This window comes from Aricia agestis, chromosome Z, assembly GCF_905147365.1.
Source record: "Aricia agestis chromosome Z, ilAriAges1.1, whole genome shotgun sequence".
Classification (NCBI taxonomy): domain Eukaryota; kingdom Metazoa; phylum Arthropoda; class Insecta; order Lepidoptera; family Lycaenidae; genus Aricia; species Aricia agestis.
This window is the reverse complement of record NC_056428.1, coordinates 13429879-13449539: the sequence shown is the minus strand read 5'-3', so window position 1 is coordinate 13449539 and position 19661 is coordinate 13429879. Positions and strand designations below refer to the sequence as shown.

Here is a 19661-nt window from a genome sequence, read left to right as displayed (position 1 = left end):
GGAATAGACCGTGGCTCCTTGCGGGACTCTTGGTAGTTGGTGTAGGTGTCCACATCTAGTTTTTTGCAAAGAATGTGGACCAATAGCGGATCCCAGCTGTTAGTATCCACTCCCAAATTATGGATGGCGTGAATACATTCGGTAGTGGTGTCGTAGAGCTTCTTCAGTTCATAAGATGACTGTTTGTGACTGGTTGGTTGACTGAGAAGGATTTCGACTTGTTTGGTGAAAAGCAGCTGAGGATTGTTGTAGCGATGATTTAAAATTTCCCAGGCGATCTCGTAGTTTTCTGCTGATGTGTGAAGATGTTGAATTATGCGCTTCGCCTCCCCTTTAACTTTACATTTTAAATGCTGCATTATTTGCGCGTCAGTGATATATTTGTTATTATGTATTGATTCGGTATATAAATCGTGGAATGTTGGCCATTGTTCATAATTACCAGTAAATATTAGTATATCTATCTGGAGCAAAGATTGTTGTACATGTGCGTTAGAGCATAATTTTTGATTTAAACTTCTTTTTGCGGTGATATATTTTGACTCTATTTCTGTGAATGCTTCCTCGTAATGGGTATCGGTTCCCGATGATAAAATGTCTATGCGCAGGTGAAGTTCGTCGATGTTACGCCATCGCTGTTGAAGGTTATGCAGCTCATCCTCGATCTCCCATTTCTCTTCGATGTTTAATTCGCTGACACGTTTTTATTGCCGCTCTAGTGCCCGAAAATTGGCGTACTGCTGTACCAAAATCTCTTGATAGTCCAGTCGAGGTTTGACTTGTTCGAAATAAATTTTTTGGAATTTGAAATTGAGTTCCTGCATTTTCCTTGGAAGTCGAGCGAGTTGAAAGCTGCGAGATTGTTGGTGTCGCAGGCCTTTCTGAATCCGCTGTCACAGTGGCTCTTAATGTTGTGTAAAAATTCTTTACCTCGATGTAGATGTCTTTCTTGAAATATTCTGATGACTTATCTTCGACTCCCTGCAATGTGTTGTTATTAAGTTCAAATTCACCCCACAAGTTGTCTATTGCCGCAATGCGTTTTTGAAAGTATTCCGGCGTTTTTCTAATTGCGGAGTCCTTTTTATAAATGATGTAGATCTTCTCAATCTCCTTAATTATAGCGCTCTGACGTGCGAGTAGCTCCTGCATGATGATGAAGGATGTATTTAGTGTATTAAGAGTCTCTTTACAGATGTGCGTGCTGTCTCAACTCTTCCGGGGCGACCCGCTGGTGGGAGACCGGTGGAGCCGATTCGCTACCCTATCAAGACAACAAAACACACAAAATAATAAATGATGTTCCTCGCAGTAACGATGTTGCGCTGTACCTACGTCTTGAGCTGTTGTGATCTTGACGATGTTTCGCCTTATAGTTTCTTCTCAATGCTTCATGTTGATAGGCGATGTTCCTGATGATCCACAGATGCGTTGATTCTTACTCCTTTCGAAGGACCAAAATGTAGGGGTTGTCTCCTACAGATGCTGGATGCTGGATGATAATGATGATGCTGATACTGATAGAGATGCTGATGCTGATAGAGATGCTAATGCTGATGATAGATGTTAAATAATACGCTCTTGATGCTTGATAATGCTCTGCTATTGCTCTGCTGTTGCACTGCTGTTGCTCTGCTATTGCTCTACTGTTGCTCTGCTGTTGCTCTGCTGTTGCTCTGCTATTGCTCTGCTATTGCTCTGCTGTTGCTCTGCTATATTTCGTCGTAAATGCATAAACTTATACAAGTTCAAACGTGCCGGTCAATGTCATACCGAGCCGTACAAGTTCACTGTACGTGTTAGTGCACCGTACAAGGAGTATAAAATCATTGTGTAAAGAAAACACAAGAAAACATTTGAAAAATGTCATATGCATGAAACGGAACTTATGTCAATAGAGATTGACTCTGTTGAATCGAAATCAAATCGATAAAAAGGGCGGCCATCTTAAATCGCCGGCACCACTGAAATGTCAGTACGAAATCGATAATTTCGATTGCAATTCCTTTACGAAGTGATTCGATCTTTTTAAACTATCGATTAATTTTTATTAGGTAACTTCCCTACTATTGTCAATTATAATGTGTCACGCATATCATCATAAAACGCACAAACACTATAATTAACAACGTAAGTGAAAAGATAAACTCTTGTCAAAAATCCTTAGAAACTGGGCATAAGTGTCGTGGCGCTTTTGATGCGTTATATCAAATCCCATACATTTGTTATATCTAGCTTCGTTATCGGAATTAGCAAATGCAATTTGGCTAAGTCAAATACCAACGCTCAATTTCTAAGTTTCTAAAAACAAACTGTTGTTTAACGATAATCTCCGAATTCAAGTTGGATATTTTAACGCGTAAACAACCCCGGAATGCGGGACATTCCTCGGGATCCCGGGAAACGGGGAACAAACAAAACTATTAACCGTATAGCTGTTTGTACAGCTATTGCCGTAGTCATAAATTTTAGAACAACATCGCTGCATTTGTAAATATTATTAAAGTAAAAATTAAAATCTATACTTGTATTATAAAGCTGAAGAGTTTGTTTGTTTGTTTAAATGCAATAATCTTAGAAACTACTAGGCCGATTTCGAAAATTGTTTCACCAATGTATCACTAAGATGTCCCAGAGTGTTATTATAATTACTAGCTATTTGACCGAGCTAAATATACCGAGACCGAGAATAATGATTCCTAGCTAGATCGATTTATCGCCCCCGAAACCCCCTATATGCAAAATTTCATGTAAATCGTTTGAGCCGATTCCTTGATTCCAATTATATATCCTTATACAAGAATTGCTCGTTTAAAGATATAAGATAGACTTATATAGCCTATAGGCTATCACGGGCGGAGCCGGATTGGACCATTAGTATTCGATATAATATCTTGAATATTGTCTTCTTCGTAAAATCTTGACTTCGTAGGATTCCGTTGCCAAATAGGAAGTAAAGGAGTAGTAAAGGATAATAATAATGAGATAGTGCTTTTTGCTGATGACACTTCACTTATTTTTAAAGTGAAGCGACAACAGTCGAACTACGACGAGGTAAACAGTGCTCTCTCAAAAATAGTACATTGGTTTAATGTTAATAACTTACTTTTAAATTCTAGTAAAACTAAATGTTTACTTTGCCCAATGTTAGGCAAGTCCAAACCAATGTGCTATTAAATGATGAGAAGATGAATTTGGTAGATAACACTGTATTCCTAGGTATTACATTTGATAGTAAATTACAGTGGGGTCCTCACATTGCTAATCTAGCAGGTAGGCTCAGGTAGGCTTCAGAAAAATTAGAGAAATTTCTGACGAAGACACGGCACGATTAGTATATTTTAGTTATATTCATAGTAGGATGTCATATGGAATCCTTTTATGGGGAAACGCTGCCGACATTAATACAATATTTGTGCTGCAGAAGCGAGCCATACGTTCTATTTATAAAATGTCTGCTTTAGAATCTCTGAGAGATAAATTTAAGGAAATTGGTATTCTAACTATTGCTTCTCAACACATTTTAGACAGTGTAATATATGTTAGAAAATATATAAATAAATTTAAAGTTTAAAGTGACATTCACTGTAGAAATACTAGAAATAAGCACAAGCTGGATATGCCAGTGATCAGACTTAGTAAAGTCAGTAAATCTTTTAAAGGTCAATGTATACGCCTTTACAATAAAATCCCAGAAAACGTTCAAAATCTTTCCATCAATAAATTTAAAAAAGTAGTCAAAGAGCGTTTGTGTGCCAAAGTTTATTATAAGGTCAATGATTTCATAGAAGATGGCACATCTTGGGAGTAGGATGGCTTCTTGCAAGGCTACTTCTACATTATTATATTATGACTTACAATTATGTATGTTGACATTGTATATAATATTAAGTTACAAAATTGTAAACTTAATTTTAAAAAGAACAATTTTTCTCTCACTTTTTTGGTAAAAAGTGGGACCCGTGCGAGTTTCTTACGCCGGTTCTTCTCGCCGGGGTAGTTACCGAACCGGTGGTAGGCATCAGGTAGACATTCTGAAAAAATTTGATTCAATTTTACTCAGAAATAAAACATTTTTTTTTTGTTACAAAATGCTATGAAGGTACTACGAAATGCTACGTGGCGCTAAATGATGCTACAGAATACGTAAAAAACAGAGGCTATGACCTTTTTGAGATTAGATCTAATCTTTGCATAATTACATACTATTCAAAATCGGACCATGTTTAACGCAAAAGAATAAACTGAAAGACATAAAAACTATGAATATTAACTTTATTGTATTAGTATGAAGTTATAGATTCTACCGTCTATGTGATGTTATATGAACTGGAAACCACGGCTACATAACTTAGATAACTTATTCACAACAGACAGTAATCTAACCCAACTTAACATTGTTGAAGTTCTAAACAAATTAACGACATACACATCTTGTAACCCACACACAAATTGAATCACTGAAGTTTGAAATAATAAAATGAAACAAATAAACAAATCCTTTCTCTATAACAGTGGTGCCCAATTGGTATTGCTTCAAGGGCTATTTTGAAAATCCCGATAAGCCTCGCGGGCACCACGAAGTTTAAAAAAATCATAAGCGATATAAAGAAAACTAGGTAATTTAGTTATTGTTTATTAAATAAATTTATTTGACCTAAATTGTTCGCGGGCACCTTTTCTTTTAACATGGGGAGATGCTTTACGCATCCCTGGCAAATAGATGTATCACTAGATTCTTGCAATAAAAATATTCTATTCTATTTTATTGAAAACAGGCCGCGGGCTACCAGGTCCCCGGGAGCTACCGGTTGGGCACCACTGCTCTATAACATTAAAATAATAAAGCATTATTTCTGATACTTTGTTACGTCGTTGTGTAATATTGTTGTAATAAAACCGTGAAAGTAACGTAAAACTCTTATTATGGGTAATAACCTCATAACGATACCTTTCAGAATACACTTTTATGAAACATTTACAAAGACGTTCCAGTATTATTAAAACGACTTTTAAAAGAATGACATTTTATTAAATTCAAAATTGCCTTTTGTAACGTTTCCTCTTTAAGGTGATCGCACATTTATCAGCACGCACGCGCCGAGCGCGCCGTATATTCGTTGTATGAAATGATGTGAAACCTCGCACATTCGTCTGCACCGTACGCGCCGCATTTCGCGTACTATGCGTTGCGTACAGCGCGTACGGTGCTGACAAATGTGAGATCAGCTCAAATCTATATTGAAAACGATCCCAAGACAAGTGGTATGTTCACAAAAGAGCGGCAGCGCACCAGCGCACCTGCAGTTCTTGTAATGTTGCTAGTCGGCGCCGCGCGCCTTATATAATACCTATCCAATAAAACTAGGACTGTGCCCTCTTGTCACAATTTGAGTTCTTAAATATTTTTGGATCTAGTATCTTGCAACAGATAAGCAACAGGCGTTTAGTAGCGGTGGTAGCAGATATTGCACAATATCTGCCTGTGCACACTATGCAATTTCATTTTCAATTTTCGTCATCATCTTTTTATTCAACTTTCGTTCGGCATATTCAATAATTGAATGCATCAAAATCCACCCGCGTTGGAAAGAAAAGTGTCATAGCGTCGCAGGCATGCCTCACGTGCGATGTTGACTGCGCTATAACGCATGCCCTTGATGAACAAAAAAAAAGGCACAGTGTGGACAAAGCTATTGAACAACATAAATCCTTATTTCCGGAGATCTGTACGTTAAAGCTGGATTTATATTCGCCCAACCGAATGCGTAGTTTGGCGGCTACAGTGTGAGCTCACAAGCAATCTCCTCAAACCATTTATTTAAATAGCGGCACGATCGAGCTGTCATTTACATACATTTGCTTGTCATCTCTCAGTGTAACCGCCAAATCGTGCGTTCGCGCCTCACATATACATCCAGCCTAACAGTAATTAACACACACTTATTAACACGTCAAGACATTTAAGACTGGCCGTACACGTTTTCCGTATGCGATTTCCTACTGTGGAATTACGATTTGGAATTCCGTAAGACTAGCGCTAGTGCTCTTTTTTCACGCGCGAACGCGCCGACTTCAACTTGAAACGTACGTGCGGAATTCGTTCCGTTCTGAAAAAAACAACGTGTGTGCCAGTTAATGTTTTTTCTACAGATTCCATGCATTCGGATTTTCGACGGAAAACGAATTCGGAAATCGAATACGGATAACGTGTGTAGCGGCCATGCCTTATAGAACGTGGCTCCGCTAATAACTCACAGATTGACGTTTTCCGTCCGCGGAGCTATCTCGTTTGTGCAGATATCTCATCCACGGCGGTATCTCTTCCGATCTCGACACCGACGTATTTATTACCGACTCTCTATTATCACTTCTAAAGGAGCCATTACAGTGTATCTTCTGACAGGAATTTATCAAAGTTAAATGTAAGATCGAAGTAAATATTTAGGGTACTTTGTGTACTTGTTCGATATTTAATTTTTTTAAGAATGATAATATTATTTTAAAGATCGATGTTACATTGATGGGTGCATTATCTGGTTTTTTATTTTACATAAGGTCTGTTTCACAATTTACCAGTTAGCGTATATTTCGCTGTGTCGAAATACTTTATATGACAAAACGACGTTTGCCGGGACAGCTAGTGATTTATAAAGCAGGCAGACTCAATACATCTGTAAAACCAATATGACTGAAGTTTGTAAAACAAGCTCATAGATTATTGTCTAAACTTTATAAATATTAAAAAGGACAGACACACAGAGTACAGACATAGCGAATATAGAACGGCTCTGTTTTTTCCATTTGGATCAAACAGATCATCAGCAAACAGATCGTAGCATTATAAATATCGATATATCGATAGCATTTCTTAGCATGTAGAATTTCTTAGCATCATGGTAGTGTTTTAAAGCAGTTTGAAGCATTTCGTAGCACTCTCGTAGCACCTTCGTAGCACCAGATAGCAAAATATTATGAGCAGTACCTCGTGGCATTTTCGTAGCAATAGGTTGTATTTTTAGTACTACATAGTATTACGTAGGCCGTAGCACATCGTAGCATTTCGTAGCACAGCAAAACACGTCTTCGTAGCATTGCGTAGCATCTTCGTAGCACCATGTAACATCTCGTAGCTCTTCGTAGCAACTTCGTAGTGCCGCGTAGCACTTCGTAGCATTTCGTAGCATTTTGTAGCACATCGTAGCACCACGTAGCATTTCGTAGCACCACGTCTCGTATCACTATTCACTTTGTACTATCCATTTCGTAGCTAACTACATTAATAGTACGGGAGCCCTAGAACCAATTTTTTTATTAATTAATTATTACTAACAAGCTCAAAAACTCAACATACAAAAAATCTGCTTGTTAAGGTTCCGTTTTAAGGTTCAGTAGTCAACCAAGTTTTGTTGATTTTTTGTATATTGATAGATTAATAGTCATTTAATTTAAAAGTAACATTGTCCTACAAATAAAACAGTCCATATTTTAGGACCATCAGTCAAATCTCTTCAAATCTCTGTTAGCTTTTTTTTTTCAGTTTAGTTTCTCATTAACTTTCGAGATTTTTCGCAAATAAAAATGTTGTTTGTCTTATCAAAATTAGGCTACTCACAAAAAATTTGCTTGATAGTAATTAAAAAAAATTGGTCTAGGGCTCCCGTACTATAAATGCTACGAAGTGGACTAAGACTGTCGCTAAGTACTACAAACTGTCATAATAAGGAATGTTGGTTCTAACTTTTATTGGTCTTATCAAAACTTTCTCAAGCTTTTCCTGCAATTTGAGAAAGACTTGATAACGCTAAAATAACAAAATACTAGGTTCGAGAAAGAGATATTTTCCTTTGATGAAGTCATAATGTGATAGTAATTTTGTTGTGATTGCATCATTTATTCGATTGTAGTAGTACCAGTACTACTAGGATTAATTATTCAACTATCGCATATCAAAAATTTTGATAACAAAAATATTAAAAAAAAAAGGGCGAGCGCTCGCGCTATTTAAAATAATAAAGTAACGATACCGGGGTCGCCAGAAAAACGAAATATCTGGGACAGTAATGACAAGTGAATAATTATAAAATAATGACAGTAGGGTCGCCAGAAAAACGGAATATTCAGGACAGTGACAGTCAGAGTGATTTTGTGGTCGTAAATCATGGGTTTTGGCTCGCGAAGACATTTGTCTTGGCAGGGTCTGTGGAGTCAGGTTACATATCGGTGACTCAGCACTTAACTGGACATGGAGCTGTAATGACTGGATGCGGCATTTTGTAACGGAACTAGTATACTATAATAATTATTATAACGAGGCACAGAATACTTTTGACATTTTGAGTTAAAGTTTTGTGTCTCTTTAAATGGTTTTCCTTAATCCAAATTTAGCCATAACTGCTGCAATTCACCCATGAATCTCACGACGAAGACGGTGTTTAGGTCATATCAAAGAATTATACAAACATGCACTAAAATCAAATTGCCAGATTTGCGAAAAAGATGATAGGCTTGTGATAGGTTTGAGAATGACCTCTTTCTGGCACAGTCACGTTAAAATAACACGTATTTTAATGGAGTGAATAAAATACAACAGAATATTTACACAATTAAATATTTGTAGCACCTAAGAAAATAAAAAATCAAGTACCTACCCTACCAAGAAAAATAATAAAAAACATTGACGCTATCGACACCATTATCGGCGTAACAGATAACCGCATCCAGTTGAGTGCGGGGCGCAGATGTCTAAATCAGTTCTATAATAGAGCCTGGCTGACCCACTTGTATAAAGCGCACTTTTTACCCCCCTTCCCCCTTGCCCAAGGGGGACGGGGGTAAAAAGACCGCCCCCGCAACCCCCGCTCTTAAACTTAAAATGTTATGGAGTCGTTTAATGCTGGCAGAGATAAAGGTCGTGACATACTTGCGTTTAATGGGTTTTATTGTTCGTATCTTCCTTAAATACACTGTTATTGTTAAGGACTCGTATACATTGTGCTAAGGTCATATAATTTTGTGTTGTTGTAAGTTACGTAAGGAGTTGGTTTTGTTTAAGTATTGTGTGTGGTTGTTAATCGAAAAATCATAATGTTTTATGAGTCTAACAAAATATGATCCAAAAATGGGTTTTCAGTTTGTATAAATTATTTTTGTTATACTCATAATAATATTACCTTGTTAAACGAAAAAAAAATAGGAAAGCTCTCTACGTCTACAAAATATGGAATTAAATTCTGTAATACATGCATGACTAATAAAGTAGTTAGTACGTAAGTCTGACATTTATATTTCATTTCATTTGTCAGAACTCAGAATAATATAAGATATCCAAACAAAAGAACAGCATTATATTCTATGTCTTGAGTAATCTAAGAATTAATTAAGAGAGCAATTTTCTAAGAGTTTTATTTCTGTGGAGGATTAATATAAATGAATTCAAAGGAAATCTTGCTTAATACTGTATACGACTTTATTAATATATTTTTTTATTATTTTATTAGCTCTGTCTATTTACAATTCACCGGCTTATTTGAAGTTAAAAGTCAATGACAAATTAAATGTTATTGTGGGATATCCATCGCGGACTTTTCTGTAGACCTTTTCATAGTGTACAATACTTAGTACATTATTTTGATAAATCTCGTAGGGCTCAGCCTGCGTTTGCAATGTAAGCGGAAAAAAATGAAATTATTTGTGACATCACATTAGAGACCTCAAAAATAACAGTATTTCTACCCTATTTAATGAATGTTATTATTATTTCTCTTGAATCACTCAACCCTTAAAAAAAACCGCATCAAAATCCGTTGCGTAGTTTTATAGATTAAAGGGAACAAAGAGACATGAGGGAAAAAAATCGACCTTGTTTTATAATATGTAGTGACGTGTTCATTCACAATCTTCGGGATAATACATTTTTTATTTTAATATGTTCATTCACAATATTCGGGATGATCTCCCTTGCCCGGGATCCCGAATTATCCCGTAACCCTGGGATAGGACTGTCCCGTTAAATTGTGACTCATAGTCACTTTACTTGAAGGACACAGGTTCTGTGATGAAAATATGAATATTTAATGCAAATGCATCCCTTCTTGGGACTAATTTCAGGGTACGAGTTCACCGTTGGATTAATCTTGAAGTTTTCATTTTATGCCTGCTAGTTAGCTATTGTGTTTTTAATTAATAATTATTAAATATCTGTTAATTTCTGACTTAGAAGTAATTTGAGCATAATATAATCATCTTACAAATATCACTTTGCTCTTAGTCCATTTCAATGTAAAACGTAGACCGACCGTAGTATGTATTCTATGTAAACTGCTATTAAAAGTAGCTCATGTTCTTTCCGTTGTATAACTCTATACGTTAGCCAAAGTATATCAGAATCGGTGCAGTAATTTCAGAGTGTATTCGATATAAATAAACCTTTATCCTTCATAATATAAGCAAGATTTTATCCATCCTTATTAATATTTCAAATGCGAAAGTGTGTCGGTCAGTCTGTCTGTTACCTCTTCACGACCAGAGCGCTGAAACGATTTTGCTCAAATTTTGTATGGAGATCCTTTGAGTCCTGGGGAAGGACATAGGATAATTTTTATCCCGAAAAATGTACGGTTCCCGTGCGATAAATGAATTTTAGCGTAAGAGTATTGCGGGCATCATTTGGTAGTTCTAAGCAAACCTTTCTTCTTTACAAAATAAGTATATAAGTAATATTTATTCCACTTTTACTGGTCTAGTCAAACTAACACTCGTCTGTTCCACAGCTGCAGCTACGACTTCCTGGAGATCGTGGAGACCGGCGTCACCAACACCACAGACCACGCCTGGACAGAACACGCATATGGCACGGAGTACGAGGTGAGAGATTAGTTAGTACTACTACTTTTTAGGGTTCCGTACCCGAAGGGTAAAAACGGGACCCTATTACTGAGACTTTGATGTCTGTCCGTCTCCAGGCTGTAACTCAAGAACCGCTATAGCTAGACTTCTGAAATTTTCACAGATTGTGTATTTCTGGTGCCGCTATAACAACAAATACGAAAAGCAAAAAAAAAAATATTTAAGGGGGCTCCCATACAATAAACGTGATTTTTTGGCCTTTTTGCTCGTAATCAAAAATGGTAGCAGGTAGGCACTTGAGATACTCGCAATATTCTTAATTATAATTTTACTTTAATATTTAATAATAAAATTAAAATAAAATAAATATTTAAGGGGGGCTCCCATACAAAAAAACACAATTTTTTGCCAACTTTCGCTCGATAAAAGTACGGAACCCTTCGTGCGCGAGTCCGACTCGCACTTGGCCGATTTTTTTATAAAACAAGGGGGCAAACGAGTTACGAGCAAACGGGCCACCTGACGGAAAGCAACTACCGTCCACCATGGACACTCGCGACATTACAAGAGCTGCAGGTGCGTTGCCGTCCTTTGGGAATACGCTCTCTTCTTGAAAGTTTGCAGGTCGTATTGGTCTGGAAGTACTGCTGCCATTGACAGTTGATTCCAGAGTTTTACTTCTACTTCTACTACTACTCTAATACTATTAGTACTAGGTCTTAGCAGAGTCTAAGTGCCGCACTCAGGGACGAATTAAATTATTACTTTACCGTAATTAAATAAAGATTTTGACGTAAGTCCCATATATTGTCTGTCAAACTCTTCATTAAATTGAAGCTTTATAATCGTCTCTAAGTGTCCCTGCTAAGCATCAACAACATTCGGCAACACCGATTAGACGAAAAAAGAATGTTGCCTACATTTTAGAGAGTAACAATTCGTAGTTTATTATACCGAGAAATGTGTGGGAATTAATTCAAAGCAGGATGAAATGTTCGATTAAATAAGAGTATGTAGTCCAAAATATACTTATTCGATTTTACCAAACCCTGTATGAAAATAAAGCCTTAATCCTCCACAAAGCCTGACTACACTAATTCGTCTGTCTATCATTCCCATTTATAGCGAGGCCATGAGGCGAGGCTTGCGTTGCGGAGCGTTGCCGCTGTCGCCTTACATCTAGTTTTTATGATATGCTAAACTCTCTCTCTGAAAGAGAAGAAAAGTGTTTTAAGGGCTTTATGTCACCGGGACGCCATGGTGGTGTCCCGGTGATATATAGCGGCGGAACCAGTCGTCGCCACCGACAAAATGTAAAACACTGATATACTACATACCAGGGGTCACCAAATGGCGGACAGCGGTCCGCATCCGGACCGCCGACCCATTGTGTGCGGATCAAGCATGTTCATCTTTAAAAATTAATTTCAGTCTCGACATACTGATGAACTTGTAGCAACAAAAAATTCACTTTTCTCATGATGCAAATAAAGTATAAACACCTTTGTAATTTCTGCAATTACATTTGTATAACAAAAATTTTTCTTTATGTGTGGACCGCGAAGGTAATTTTAATTCTTAAAACGGACCCCGAGCAAAACTAATTGGTGACCCTTGCTATATACTATAGAAGGTTCATCTGGTATCGTTTTTTTGCGGTGTATTTTTTGTTGGTATACCGACGAGTGGTGGTGGCTGCGCTGTGTCCCAGTGAAATATATAGCCCTAACGAAATGTCGTTACAATCAAGTGGTGGTGAATGATGACTGTCACCGTTTTGTATTGTGTTGACGCACTTTGCCGCAATGCAGTTATGTGGCAAAGCTTTTACATTCCGTGGAATAAAGTATGGGGACATGCGTGGTGGCCGCAAAGGAAGATAATCCGACCAAGCAAGGCGTTATGCTTGGTCTGGCCGAAACACACGTGATTGATTTCAGCTTAGAAAATTTCAATAGCGCGATGCAGGAATGTAGCGGCTAATGGACGCCACAAAGCATTGCGTGGAATAATGCACGGTTCCACAACGCACCGTACGCAACGCATCAAAGCATTGTAGCCTCACACCACCGTTATCGCATAAATTATTGCGTTAATAACGCATAAACCACAAATTACATAAAACCATGTCATTCACAAACCGCCGATTAGCGGATATCTAAAGCCTGACTTATGCGTGTCCCGCCGAAATGTTGTGACGGCTTTATCCGTTTTACGTTATTACGGTTTTTGGTACTGCAATAAACGTGCCGTTTAAATCTGGATTTAAATTGGAAGGTGATTGGGTTATATTTGCAATGAGATCATAATGACCAATCATCCTTAATGTTTATAGTAACTAGATCGCTTTCCATATTACGATGACATTTTTAAATCATTATAAAACAGAATCTTAATACCGCTTACAAAGATCACGCATCTATAGTCCCTTACTTTCTGAAAACACAACAGCAAGCTTAGCATGGCTACAGTAGAAATGCGAAAGAATAGAGACACTGACAATTTTTGCGGATAAACTGACAGATTTCCTTTCTTAATCCATCACTTTGTCTACCTTACCGTAAGAATAAACCTTTCGATGGTGGCCATGCTCAGTTTGCTGAGGTCAAATTTTATACCTAAATAATAAATCTTTTGTCCATTACAATAGGCTATTCCTTTCTTTCAGCCACGACATTTTAGGCGTACAAGCACAACAGCCACAATCAACCAAATATCTGCACAACAATAATTTTAAATACGAACATTATACTTCTTAGATCCAAGATAATTCTATAGCATAGTACTTTTTCCAGGTATGGGAGGAACTGGAGACGCTCATGTCCGAGTCCGACTCAGTGAGCGCGGGGTGGTCACGAGAGACTTCGGGGGGCCGAGTGCGGCGGCTGTGCGGCGACTGGGGGGGCAGACTCAAGTTGCTGCGCTACCAGTCGCGGACTCATGGACTCCGATTTAGATTCCGCTCCGACCACTCGCTGCACTTCGCTGGATACCGCGCGAAAGTCACGCTGGCTGATTGTGAGTATATAGGGTTGATGAGGCAAGAGGACCTATGAGCAAAATAACTTTTATCACCTCATTAAGAACAATTATTGAGTTATCTTGCTCTACTGCTACTTACTTACTTATTACATACTAGCGGCTCGTCCCGGCTTTGCACTGGTGGTGGTGGAGTTTTGTGTGTAGATATAGATATGTTCTTACTTCTTTAATATTGTAGAACATACTTTTGTTCTGTCGTCAATAGTTTTCGCAGCGCATGCGACGAAAGACACTTACTTACACCTTGGATTACATTAGTTAAGTATAGTATAGTAGTAGGATCCCTAATCTTATCTAGTAATAAATATAGCCTATGTTACTCAAGGTAAATATAGCTTTCCAATGGTGAGAGAATTTTTGAAATCGGCATAGTAGTTTTTGAGTTTATTCATTACAAACATACACACAAAAATACAATTCTTTCTCTTTGTAGACGTTCTAGGCGTTCCGTGATAGGATTTCAGTATTATATTGAAAGATATCAGTGCAACAGATGTTACGACTTACGGAGCGAACGAAAAAGCTACATAGATAAAAGTTAGATAGAGATAGGTTACATTTCATCGAAACGAAAAAGCTACATAGATAAAAGTTAGATAGAGATAGGTTACATTTCATCGAAGAACATGCTATTTGATAACTTCGTAGCCAAGAAGTAAACTATTTACAATATTTATCAAATCCCGAAAAAGTTTAGTATTTCGTTATAAAACAGCGACATATCTAAATCCACAATGAAATGTGATGGGCAGGAACAGAAAAACGTTATCCTTATTTTATTAAGAAAAGTTTTAGTTGTCTTGATCTTAAGACTTCCGTCTCCTACATTTTTGACACTATCTCCATTTCAATTCACAACAAACGAGCTATTTCGTGCCAGTCCTAATTATTTGCGAACGTCGTAGCTTCTATTTATTAAGATTTTAATTAAAGAGACGTCTGGAGAGTCCAGTTTCAGTATTTCGGTACAAAAACCGACGTTCAGCTCAGAACTTCCAACATAAATCTTACTTATAATTTATTGTTACAAAGACGTGGTCTGTTGAAGGATTTTTAACTTCTACAGATACTTTTTAGCAACCGAGTGCCGATCTTGTATTTATTATTTATTAAAGAACTCATCGTATTTTTGCTTTAATTTTGCTAGAACATTTTTATCTTAATGTAATTCATAGCTTAGAGCATTTTACGAGTATTTTATCCTTTTTTAACCGACTTCAAAAAATGTTGAGGTTTCTCAATTCAGCCGTATATCTAGTTTCCATGTCTGTTTTTTTGATGGAAAGAGAAAACTTCACAGGTAAGGAAAATAATTATACAATATTTAGGGACGCTTCACACCAAGTCAGTCTAGCCCCGCGCTAAGTACCTGAAGTACTTGTGTTACGGGTACCTGACAACGGAAATATATTATACATAATACTTTTATATTATACATATTATTTAAGATTTTTATTATATCATACATAATATATATTTAATACACATCCAAAACCCAGGAACATTGAAGACTTTTTGTTCCGTAGGCGGGATTCGAACCCGCGACCCCCGGCTTGCGCTACCAACGCGCCACCAACCACCAAGTGAGCCACAGATAAGAGGTCGTCAAAAACAGTTTGAAGTCTAAGAAAATAATAAAACATTGTTAAACTGTTAGTTCTGTATTACACAGTAAATCATTTTATAATTCAAGGGGTTAGTAATGAAATAAGGCCTTGTTTCGACACTTTTCGTACCTTCGCTCATTTTTTCATCCAGTTATCAATACAGAACAATGTTTTCAATTCAACTTGGTCAGAACGAAGTTAGTTTTCAATAGGAGTCTCGGCCGGATCCGGCCCACGCAAACTTCAACTCTACCACATTGTGTTAGAACTCGATGTACCTCGTATGAAAATAAACTTACCACACATGTCTCAAACTTTATCCCATTCGAGTTGATATTTAAATGCTAATTCGATTTTGTGTCATAACGCGTTGGGTTAGAGTTCACTATCGCACGAATAATGACCACGGAACATAGTCGAGAGAATTAATTTTGCAGTTACATGTCGCTTTAATTAACTAAAATTCATTTAGCGTTCGCGATTTTTTTTCATAATCCATTAAATTATTACAGTTTTATTTTTCATAACATTCAGTTAATTAGTTTAGGGATTTAAGGTTTTATGCACAAAAATATTAAAAATATAACAGCTCTGCATAAATTTAGATTTACAAAGATTTTTTTTCTCCTTGTCGGGCAAACCGAGTAGCAATGTGAACTGACCCGTCGTTCATGGCATAATTATACCTTTTCCCTCTTCATTGAATAAAACTCTGCTTCATCTGTTTTATTTTAAGCAATCAAACAAATTTTCTCTAAGTTTAACGTCTACTGAACGAAATTCCATAGCAAATATTAGTAGCCTTTTAATTCTAAATGAAATCAAAAATATAACAATATTGCAATCTCCTAACTAGGCGCAGTTTGTGCTATGGGGAACTGCTCTTTTATATTTTTTCGATTAACAAAATTAATTTCTCATTTCATATAATAATGATATAAGGTATAAATAAAACTCAGCAGTGTACGCACATTAAACATTTATAGTTAACACTTTTCAAATATTTTCAATGAAGTGTAATCATCTATTTAGTTTCAATAACAAGTAGGCGATAGCATAGATCCCTGCGGCACCCAGCACAGTTAATCTCCAACAAAACCTAATTTGCTAACTACCTTGATTGCATAACCTAATTCCTATTTTAGGCCTGACTCGACGGTTTTCGATCAATCGATAGCCACTGTTTATTTTATTTAGTTCAGCTAACATTGGTTTAAAATTAAACTCATTTGTGCAGGATATTTTTGATTTAGGTGTCGGTATCGTTAGTATCTGAGGTTGACTTTCATTACGCTAAAGCGCCTAATTAATGTAACAGAACTTACTGTTAGATTTTGCTTTTGCTTTTGATGGAAAACCACGATGGCCATCATGATTGCACAACTGTATACAGTATTTTTTTTATCTTTATTTATTTATAGGGATTCTCTTACGAAAATGTCAATCCCTTCGTACGTAAAACAAAATAAAACAAAACTTAGAATAGAGCATTCTAACAGTTACGGAAGAACTTTCTGCTAAAATGTAGTTCAACCGTGCTTTACTTAAAATAATCGGCCAAGTGCGAGTCGGCCTCGAGCACGAAGGGTTCCGTATCGGTATAGAGTGAAAGTAGACAAAAAATTGTGTTTTTTGTATGGGAGCCCCCCTTAAAAATTGACTGTATTTTAATTTTATTATTAATTATTGAAGTGCAAATATAATTAAGAATTTTGTGAAAATTTCAAGTGACTTACTATTACCGTTATTGATTACGAGCAAAAAAAGCCAAAAAAACCGTTTCTTGTATGGGAGCCCCCCTTAAATATTAACTTTATCTTATTTTTAGTATTTGTTGTTATAGCGGCAACAGAATCTGTGAAAATTTCAGATGTCTAGCTTTTTTTTTTTTTATAGCGGTTCTTGCGATACAGCCGAATGACATACATACGGACAGACGGACAGACATCTAAGTCTTAGTGATAGGGTCCCGTTTTTACGCTTTGTGTACGGAAATCAGCTGTAGTGGTTCGGGCATGAACAGGTAACAGACTATCATATTTAGATAACCGATTTAGTTAGAATTTGCCTACTTTTAAGTAATTCAAACCTAAAACTACTTTAAATATAAAATGGCATTGAAAACTACTATTTTAGGTCCTTTTATCGCGTTAGTAAAACTTCAATAGCATGTTACAGAAAGTTATTTACTAGAAAAATATGGGGAAAGTTTTTCCGGTGTTCGAACTGTAACGTGACATTGCATTGTGGTTGTTTTTCTAACCCTGTGTGCTCGTTTCAATCAGCAAAGTAACACACGGTGTGTTTTCGTTTCATTTTACCTGTGACCGTATTGAAACGAATCTTCCGAATGGATACTTTATGATTTGATTATATAAGACTTTATGTCAATTTATTATCACAAGCTGCTGTAGAACTTGGGTCGAAGCATTTGTCCATTTGTCTTGAACTTGATTCATTGAAGTAGGTAATAAATGGCAAAGAGCACACAGCACACTTTTATCTTAAAAAAAAAACAATTGCTTTTCATTTCGGACTGGCGATGGCGCGGGCGGCAGAAGGGAGATCGAAAGATCCAGGGGCAAGCAAAATGCCCAAACGGCCGCCTTTCAAGAGGTGTTTACTTTCAAAACATTCAAACAAACAAACAAACAAACTCTTCCGCTTTATATGCGCGTTCAAATAAGCCCTTCCAAATAATTTCCCTCGTTTTTTCCACTCTTTTCTCTATTTCTTAGCTCCTATTCATATTGGCGTGATAAAATATAGCCTATAGCCTTCCTCAATAAATGGGCTATCTAGCACTGAACGAATTTTTCAAATCGGACCAGTAGTTCCTGAGATTAGCGCGTTCAAATAAGCCCTTTCAAATAATTTTCCCCCGGTTTTTTTTCCACATTTTCCTCTATTTCTTCGCTCCTATTAGTTATAGCGTGATAAAATATAGCCTATAGCCTTCCTCGATAAATGGGCTATGTAACACTGAAAAAATTTTTCAAATCGGACCAGTAGTTCCTAAGACTAGCCCGTTCAAACAAACAAACTCTTCCGCTTTATAATATTAGTATAGATTTTTCCACATTTTCCTCTATTTCTTCGCTCCTTAATAGGAGCGAAGAAATAGAGGAAAATGTGTCACGCTAAGACTAATGTCTTAGCGTGATAAAATATTGCCTATAGCCTTCCTCGATAAATGGGCTATCTAACACTGAAAGAATTTTTCAAATCGGACCAGTAGTTCCTGAGATTAGCGCGTTCAAACAAACAAACAAACAAACAAACTCTTCCGCTTTATAATATTAGTATAGATTTTAGATATTCGTACATTTTAGAGAATACTTAATCATTGAACATACAATATACGCGCTGCGCCGTCATTTAATGAGTTTTTTTAACTATTTATTTTGCTTTTGCAAAAAAATGCAAATCCATTTTTTCTCGAATTTCCTAAATATTTTAGATTTTTTCATATTTTTTGTGTAAGTAAATTGTTAATCTTCTCATAAGTATATCTTATATATAAAAATGGATTTTCAAATGTGTTAGTCGCGCTAAAACTCGAAAACGGCAGAACTGATTGGGTTGATTTTAGTCTTAAAATAATCGTAGAAATCCAGGGAAGGTTTTAAAGTGACACGAAGTTCACCGGGACAGCTAGTAAAAATAAAAAAGGATTTTCAAATGTGTTAGTCACGCTAAAACAAGAAAACGGCTGAACGGATTGGGCTGATTTTAGTCATAAAATATTCGTAGAAGTCCAGGAAGGGTTTTAAAGTGACACAAAGTTCACTAGGACAGCTATATATAAAACATTCCTGCAGCTGTACTTCTATAATGAGTCGGGAAGTAGATTAAAGAGGACTGAAAATTCTGCCGAAAGCTGGTAGCGTCGGGCATCATACTACTTTGCATTCTGCAAAATTCGCTAAACAGTGGAAATAATCGACATTATATTATGGGAACAACACCCAAGAGTCATTTTACCCACAACACATTAATACACAAGAACAATAATTATAATTGCCTAATATTGCATCCGGCCCTTTGAAAACCACTGTCTAATGAAATATAGTCTCAAGTTAGTCGGACGAGAGTTAAACCCAGTGTGGAAATATGTATGAAAAATTATTCATATTTGACGCGGACAAGTCGTGGGCAATAGTT

At 36.7% G+C, this 19661-nt stretch overlaps 1 protein-coding gene across 1 annotated transcript in view; it reads left to right on the top strand.

Annotated features, from left to right (window-relative positions):
- Positions 1-19661, top strand: part of LOC121738588 — a 257205-nt gene that overhangs the window by 211292 nt on the left and 26252 nt on the right. The window contains exons 9-10 of the mRNA XM_042130748.1: positions 10773-10866; positions 13644-13866. Coding sequence (XP_041986682.1) covers positions 10773-10866; positions 13644-13866 — 317 coding nt within the window. The remainder of the gene's footprint in view (positions 1-10772; positions 10867-13643; positions 13867-19661) is intronic.